General features: G+C 42.4%; 1 protein-coding gene across 1 annotated transcript in view; it reads right to left on the bottom strand.

Annotated features, from left to right (window-relative positions):
• Positions 1-9,222, bottom strand: part of LOC106882211 (uncharacterized) — a 62,578-nt gene extending 53,356 nt beyond the window's left edge. Inside the window, exon 1 of the mRNA XM_089346068.1 lies at positions 6,592-9,222. Coding sequence (XP_089202194.1) covers positions 6,592-9,046 — 2,455 coding nt within the window. The 5' untranslated portion in view covers positions 9,047-9,222. The remainder of the gene's footprint in view (positions 1-6,591) is intronic.
• Positions 9,223-9,469: the final 247 nt, after the last annotated feature.

Below are 9,469 nucleotides of genomic sequence, written 5' to 3'. Positions count from 1 at the left end.
GGAGAAAAAAATTGAATAGTGTTCAGTCAACGGTCAATCATAATAATGGCCGATCATAACAATGTGTGTGTATATATATATATATATATATATATATATATATATATATACATATACATATATACATACATACATATATATACATATATAAATGTACACCTGTATGTAAAAGACTCTAAAATATAAATATATTCACATACCTATATATGTTTATAAATCTCTCTCTCTCTCTCTATATATATATATATCTGCTTGTCTGTCTGTTTATATACATATATATTACACCTGTATTTTATATATATTATATGCGTAATATATCATACAATATGGTGCCCAAAAAATGGATTTAAGATGAAGCATTATTAAATACTTATTGCACATGTGGCGTTATAAGTTAAACACGGCCCCAGGCCTGGTCCAAAACTAAGTATGAAGAGTATGTATATATATATATATATATATATATATATATATATATATATATATCGTGCATATATATATGTGTGTGTGTACATATATAATATATATACGAGCATATATATATATATATATATATATATATATATATATATATATATACATGTATATACCATATCGTACATATATATGTACTATATATGCGTATATATAAATATATACGCATATATAATATACTCTAAAATACATACATATACATAAGTGTGTGTGTGTGTATATATATACATGTATATATATATATGTATGCACATTACATATATACACATACATATATTGTATATTATATAATATAAAATTGATGGTTCGATAGATGGATAGACATGAAAATATTGCAAAGTCTTTGATCAAATCCTCAAAATTAATCTTAATAAGTAACACATCTTCTCTAAAGAACTGGATTCAGATCCAAAGAGGCCCCAAGCATTTTGTTTTGCTGTGGTGGGATATTGTTTTGTTGTGAAGAGGCGTTGTTATGGGGTTGCTTCGTGTTGTGGTATTGTCGTGGTGTTGTAATGTTGTGCTGTAATATTGTGATGTTGTTCAGATGTTATATTATTACATCGAACCATTTTTCTCTCTCCCTATTTCACACGGAAAAATTGCCATAAGTTGTCAAACTTTTTAAAGGAAAAAATTTACGTTAAAAATACTTTTCCAAAGCTGTTTCTTACCATTTTTTTTTTAATGAATTACAATTTTGTGTAAGAAATTATGAAGAACATGCTTTTTATCTTTTTTTTTTAAAGTACAACACGAACTTTCCGGATTCCGATAATCCGTAACCTCATATAATCCGCAGTATTTTACAAGGAGAAATTTCAAATCCCGGCGTCCACCAGACTGGTTACCTGGCACGGCACAGTGTTAATGAACTTGTGCCATTTATACTGAATGTATATATGTATATATATTGATGCCTGTATTCCTTTTAATTAAAGTTTAACCTTTTTGTTTGATTAAGAGTAGGACCACACCTGCTTTGGAAAAATCGGTCATCCGGAATGGATTTGGAAGCAACCAACGATGTACCTGTATATGCGTGTGTGTGTGTGTGTGTGTGTGCACGCGTGTGAGCGTGTACATATATGTATATATATATATACGTGTGTGTGTGCGTGTGTGTGTATAAATATGCACTCATATATTTATACACATTTTCAACACATATGTATGTATGTGTATATGTGTGTGTGTGTGTATATATGTATATAATATACATATATATACACATATATAGATATAGATAGATATAAATATTTAGATATATAGTATATATATGTATATATTATTTGCGTGCATGTATGTGTATATATATATATACATATATATATATATATATATATATATATATATATATATATATATATATACATATATACACATATATGTATATGTATATATATATATATATATATATACATATATATACAGATAGATATATAAATATATAGATATATATACGTATGTATATATGTATATGTGTGTATGAATATATATATGTGTATATATATATATATATATATATATATATATATATATATATATATATATATATATATATATATATATATGCATGTATGCGCAAAGAAACAAATAGACAGACAGACAGACACAGAGACTGGCAGGCGCTACCTTTACCTGATGAGTAGAGTACGGTTAATTTCACAACAGTACAATCCTATCTCCTCCGAACGTTAACCCTCCGGAACTCGCTCACTCCGTATTGTTTTCCCTGTTGCCATTGACTTTGACACAGCAGAAGATTGACGGGGTGGGGTCGGAAATAGGTGGGGTCTGTGAAAGTTATGGCTACTGCCTCTTCCTACCGGCTTAGTTAATAAGAAAGTGGGGAAAATACAGTGATGTCAGAACAACGGAACCTTTCGTCACAACAAAAGCACATCGTCCAAGAAGACAGAGCTTCTTTATATCACAAACGTCACATCACATCACAACAAGACTCAACAATATCAAAAAAACCCACAAAGTCACAATAATTTCAAGATAATAGAACATCTCAACAGCATCACAATATTACAGCACAATACCACAACACGAAGCAACTCCATAACAACGCCTCTTCGCAACAAAACAATATCCCACCACAGCAAAACAAAAGCAAAACAACGCAACACCTCTACAGCCCAACACACAGCAACACTTGACGACACAACACACCACAAAGCGACCTAACAATATATCCTTACTTCAACACAACCTTCACATCACATCACAAGACACAACGCAACCTCACGTTTCAACGCACAACATAAACTCTTAACAACACCCGACATCGCAATAATTTAAAAATAAAAACTACAATGTCACACTACAAGATAGAACACCTCACAACATCACAAAGTCACAATATCGTCACAGAGAATATTTCACAAAGAGGTGCACCACAACTCCGGCCCCGAGACACGGCATTCTGAGCGAGGACGAGCATTGGATCTCGCAGTGGGCGGTTGAAAGCGACTCAAAATGTTACCCCACTAAGCTAAAACAGTAGCTGGTCCACATCCGAGTGAAGCACTCCTCCGGTGTAGAGTTCGAAAACCCATGATGCTCGGTCCACAATATGAACCTAGCGATGAATTAACCATTAACCCAAATAAGCATGTGCTTAGAACTTCAAGTCGGAAGGAGGCGGGGGGCGACCACAGAAGTAGTAAAAGGTTTACGGCACAAAAGAAATCATTTAAAACTTCCTAACATAATATTCAAAGTGGTTTCTCTGATTGGAAATATAATTTCAAAGTGTTCACGGTGCCACAGTGAGGATCTGATCAAGGGCTTTGCAATTAAAATAAAAATAGGAGAAAACTTATCAAATATAAATAAAGTGGAGGGAGACAAAAAAGAAACGTTATTTTCCATCTTTCTGTTTTGTTTCATTTTGGAAAATAAACATTTATTTTATGGTTTTTTTGTCGTTAATCTTTTGAATTACATATATACATGGAGGCACCAAAGTCTTTTTAGAGGCTTAGGGCCCCTTTGGATATTAATCCAGCTCTTTAGAGAAGATGTATTACCTAAGATTAATTTTGAGGATTTGATCAAAGACTTTGCAATTAAAAAAAGTCGGAGAAAACCTTCCAAATATAAATAAAGTGGAAGTATACAAAATAAAAAAAAATAAGAAACATTATTTTCCATCGAAAACATAAATTGGTTTTCTGATATATTGTTGTTTATATTTTGAATTGCATGTATATATGGGGGTACTCGAAACTTTTAAATGTTTAGGGCCTCTATGGGTCTTAATCCGGCCCTGGATGGACCGTGCCATTTCACATAAAGGTTATGATTCGAAGTCCGATCTGTTTCCGAGGTAACAGTGCGCACGGAATTGCGGTCTTAACCCGATCGAATACGCAAGCTTTTGGCGTTGTTGGTTTACCCATGTTTTGGAAGGGCGACTTCGGCATGGATGCACCCACCCGACACAGTTCGAATCATGGGTGGAGGCTCTCTTATCACGACAAAGTTAAAACCACCACCACCACAACAACCACAACAACACAACGTAACCGCACACAAACCGTCGGAGCGTTTAAACCATTGGTTCTCAACCCACCGGGGTCCACATATGTCCCTTGGCCGGGGTCCATACAAAAGTTTGTTAAACTTCATGTGCGATAAATTGTTTATACTTCTCAGCCGTGATTGTGTGGTAAGAAGCTTTCTTCCCGATCCTATGGCTTCGGGTTCAGTCCCACCGTGTGGCACCTTGGGGAGAGGGCAAGTAAGTGTCTTCTACTGTGGTTTTGGGCAGACCAAAGCCTTCCGAATGGATTTGGTGGACGGAAACTGAAAGAAAGCTGTCGGATGTGTGTGCGTTTATATATAGAGAAAAAAAGATAATTTCTTTTAAATTCTTTTTAGACAATTCCCTAAAAATATTCAATTCTAAAAATATAACAGGGATTTTAAAATGTGGAATGGCTCGGGGGGGGGGAATAAAGGGGGTCTATAAATAAAAAAAACAAAAATCGAGGAGCACTACTCTAAGGGGGAAGGGTATCGATCTGCTAGAAATAGCAACAAAATTCACTCAAGTCCCACTAATTATTATTTTCAAAAAAAGAAAAGGGGACATATTCGTTCTATGTATTCCTAGATATACAAAAAGTCAGGATGGTCATACATGGAACGTCTTTGATCATAGCTCTGCTGAACCAGGTTCTGACCTGTGGCTAAACAGCCACAAAAATAACCCCCCCCCCCCAACAACAACAATAACAACATGAGCAACACGAAGGAATCCTCACGAACCGCTAGAAATAACGGTTGAAACCATCACAAAAAAAATGAAGGCTGCATTGGAGAATACAAAATTGATGAACCCCGATGGGAAGTCTTTTATTACATGTCTATAGGAACAAGATTGACCGGGGGCTAAATATGACCACCAACGATGAAGAACCAGCATGTGAGCCACTATGTGGTTGCGAAACATGCTAAAAATAGCAGCCAAATTATGCTTAAATCACACATTACTGTAAAATATATTTTTAATTATAATCTTAAATCAACCCAGTACTTAACTGGTTCTTATACAAACCAATGAGGGCGTCTCTAAGTAGCCACAGCCTTCTATTATAATTCCAGTTGACATCTCGGATGTTTTATTGGAATATTAAATGTACCCTAGTATTTCACTGGTATTATATTCTATCAGCAACTCAAAGATGAGGGGTAAAGTATATCTCGGAATAAACGATAGGAAGGAAGGCTATGGTCAGAACGGCTTTACTCATAGGAGCGACCAGGGTGGACTGAATCAAAACAAGGAAAAGATGACCAACGGGAAGAGATGACGGACAAAAGGATGGTCCGAAGCAAATATTTAAAGATTTTGCAAATTTAAATAACCCACCTCCATCACCCAAGCCACCACCACCACCACCACCACTATTGCAGGTGTGGCTGGGTGGGTAAGGAGCTTGCATCACAACCTCATGCATTCGGTTTCAGTCCCACTGCCCTGCACTTGGGGCGAATATCTTCTCCGTAGCTCCTGGCCGACTGAAACCTTGTCAGTGAATTTTGTTGACGGAAATTGAATAGAAGCCCATCGTGTGCATATATATATATATATATATATATATATATTTATGTGTGTGTGTGTGTGTGTGTGTGTGTGTGTGTATAGGTACGTCTGTGTGTGAAAAGATGTGAATGTGTGCTTGTAAAATAGGTGAAATGGCGAGGAGAACAAAGCGAGGGAGTTGTTCAAAATGTCACCCAAGGAGAGGCAGTGTACACCTGTGATGCAATTGTGCAGGGTCTCACCTGTGAGCTTCAGGTGCAAGATAAGTCGAAACAATCGTAGTGCATTTGAATAATAAAGTATCTCGTGAATTCCATTTTCTGTCTCTTGTCTATGTGTGTTTGTATGGATGGATAAATAGCTAGCTAGATAGATAGATAGATGTTCTTATACGATGGCATAATGGCCGAAACTTCGATGTCACTGTCAACTACATAAAAGTATTAATGTAAATTTGGTTTTATTATAATTGAACTTAAAAACAAACGTTAATATCGGTTGATAGGCTGACAGACAGACAGATAAATACATAGATGGATAGATGGATACGTACATACATACATACATACATACATACATAAATAGATGGATAGAGAGATAAATAGATGGATAAATGGATAGATTGATAGATAGTCTGTGTTTGTGTTGCGTTTGTTCCTTCTACCACCGCTTGTCGACCGCAGTCGGTTTGTTTACGTAACCGTGACTTTAGCGGTTTGGCGAACGAGAATGATGGAATTAAGCCCCAGACATAGTAAAAAGATGAAAAGAAAAAATTAAGACAAAAGAAAAGAAGAGAAAAACATAAGAAGTCGATTTTGTTTGACTAAAAAAAAAAAGGCCTCTACTTCAAGGCTGTGCCCCAGCTTGGCCACAGACCAGAGACTGTGGCCAAGTAAAATAATAATAAAAGATGAAAGAGTCGATTCGTTGGATGAAAAGCCTTCGAGGCGATGCCCCAGTATGGCGGCAGTCCAATGACAGAAACGAAAAATGAATGGAGATAAAGAAGCAGGTAGGAGAGAAGATGCGGTTTGAACTTGCGTGCGTCTTACCTGCAGGAAGGAAAACTTTCCTGGATGACGTCATAACGGCGGGTGGCAGTGTCCTTGTGGTGGCGGCGGCGAGTGTAGCGGACGTCATCCGGCCGGAGGAGGAGGAGGAGGAGGAGGACTGGAGGTGGGCGCTGACCACACCCAGGGGTAATAACGATGAGGAAGGAGACGGTGGTGGCAGAACAGCTGAGGATGCAGAGGGTATTGGCGCACCGGCGGCGCTGGCGGCGGCGGCGGCGGCGACGGCGGCGGCAGCTACTGCTGCTGCCGTTGTGAAGCTGTTGTTGTTGTTGTTGTTTGTGATGTAAATGTTGTTGCTGCTGCTGTTGTGGGTTGTGTTATTGATGGTGGTGGCGGCGGGAGAGGTGTGACACTTGTTGGTGTAGGTGGCGTTGTTAGCGTTAATATTGCCGTAGATGTCGCTGCTGCTGCTGTTGTTGGTGTTGTTGTTGTTGGTGGTGGTGGTTGTGGTGGCGGTGGTGGCGGGGGTGGTGGTGGTGGTGAACGGGAAACGTGTGGACAAAGCAGATGACGATGATGACGATGATGTTGATGATGGCAATGAAGCAATGAAGGTGGCGGTGGTGGTGTTGGAAGCGATAAAGGCGGCGGCGGCGGGAGAGTTATAGAAATGAAGTTGGTGCTGCGGTTGTTGTTGTTGTTGTTGGTGGTGGTGGTGGCGGTGGTGGCGTCGAGGCGGTGTGTGACTGCAATGTGTGACGTTGTTGTTGTTGTTGTTGTTTGTCTTCAGAGCACCCGTATTTGCCGGGCTGGCGTTCTTGATACGTCTAGGGGCCACAACGGACGACGATAGGTGGCGCTGCTGCTGTTTCGGCTGCTGATTAGCCTGGTTTAGCTGTTGTTGCTGTTGCAGTTGTAGTTGTTCTTGATGATGCTGATGATGATGATGATTGTGGTGGGAGTGGTTATGGAACTGCTGATGCTGGTGGGGGTAGTCGACGTAATAATCACTGTTGTTGTTGCTGTTGACAACGGTGGGGGCGGCGATGCTACTACTACTACTACTACTAGTGTAGTTGTGATGCTGCTGTTGGTGGTGGTAGTGGTGGTAGTGGTGGCGGCGTCGGAGAAGCGCGTGGGGGGGTGTCGGTGCCAGTGGTGTTGGCGATGGCATCGGCGAATGGACTGTCTGTTGTTGCTGTTGCTGTTGCTGCTGCTGTTGTCGTAAGTAATGCATGTACGGAAGTGGTGGCGCTAGCATTAGCGGCGGCGGCGGCGGCGGCGGCGGCGGAATCCTGTTGAGGCTGTTTCGAGAAAGTTGGAAAGTTGCTGTTGTTGTTGTCGTTGGTGGTGAAGTCTCCACCGATGCCACCGCAGACGCCGCAGACGCCGCCGCCGTTCTGCTATTGTTGTTGTTGGTGGTGGTTTTGAACGATTGAGTTGCCATGAACGACTCCGATTCCAGGGGCAAGCCCATAGCCGTCATCACACTGCCGTCTGTCGCCGCTATGCCGCGTCCGAAGCCGCCACCGCCACCGCCGCCGCTGCTCTTGTTTACTAGACTACTACTACTACTACCACTACTACTACTACTACCACTACTACTACTACTACTACTACTACTACCACTACTGGTGGTAGTAGTAACGGATGATAAAGATGCGGTTGCTAGGGAAAGATGCCAAGATGAAGACAGCGGCGGCGGCGGCGGAGGTGACGGTGGTGGTGGTGGGTGGTGGTGGGATAAGGTCGCAGCATTGGTGGTGGTGGTGGTGGAGGAGATGAAGGAAGGCGGCGACGACGACGATGACGGCGGGAGAGTGGAGGAGGAGGAAGAAACGGAAGGAGGCGGAGAAGAAGAAAACAGTGCGGTTGGGGGTGAAGAGTGGGAGGAGACGGTGGGCGTGGGGTTTGGGGTTGGGGTGAGGGTGTCTGCGGCGGACATCTGCGTCGGTCGGAAGTGAACCCCGATCGGCAGCACCTGCTGCCGCCGCGGCAATGACACGCGGACGTAGTTGTAGCCAATGTTGTAGTTGTTGTTTTTGTTGTTGGTGTTGTATTGTCGACGATGATGGTGATGATGATGATGATGTTGACAGAGATTGTGATGATGATGGTTGTGGTGATGAAGATGACTTCGTTGTTGGAAATGGTGGCGGTGGTGGAATTGGTGGTTGTCGGGGGCGCCTCCTGTGACATCCTGGTAAGCATCGTCCCTCAAACCACACTGCCTCCGCTGCCAGCCCCACAATGCCACGTCCCCACAACCATCGTCACCACCGATTTCATCCTGTCTTACCAAACAAGCGCCGCCGCCGCTGCTAGGGTCAACTGCGTCGGTGCCGTTGGCGAAATTCGAACCTTCCGCGAAATCGGCGTCGCATCCGCCGCCGCCGCCGCCACGCGTCACGCCGCCCCAGCCCACGTCGTCGCGCATGAGCTGTTTGACGGAGTTTAGCGTCGCGTCGTACACCTTCCGCGAGACGGTATCCATGGCGATGAAAGCTGCCGTCTCCGACGTTTCTATGGCAGCAGCGGCAACGGCAGAGGATGGAGACGCAGGCAATGAGAACACCGTCGGTGGCGGCGGCGGTGGCGGCGGCGGCGGCGGCGGCGAGAAGCGGAGGATCTTTAACGGGTTCGCTTCCGCCAAAACCGCTTCTTCCCACTGAAGATAAACGCTGCCGCCGCCGCCGCCGCCGGCGTCATCTGGGCCATGCTGGTAAATGTTGTTGTTGTTGTTGTTGTTGCTGTGGTGGTGGTGATGGTGGTAGGACAAGCGGGTTTTGGCGGTGGAGCAATCACTTGGTCGGTGCGGCGTGCCGGAGTAGAAGCCGTCTGAAACCGGGTCCACGTCCGGTTCGGTTTTCACCGGATCGTAAGGGGGCAGCAACATCGGAGCCGTCGCTTAGCAACG

Source organism: Octopus bimaculoides, chromosome 30, assembly GCF_046866305.1.
Source record: "Octopus bimaculoides isolate indiv1 chromosome 30, ASM4686630v1, whole genome shotgun sequence".
Classification (NCBI taxonomy): Eukaryota; Metazoa; Mollusca; class Cephalopoda; order Octopoda; family Octopodidae; genus Octopus; species Octopus bimaculoides.
Note: the sequence above shows the minus strand (reverse complement) of the source record. Positions and strands in the feature narration are given on the sequence as shown.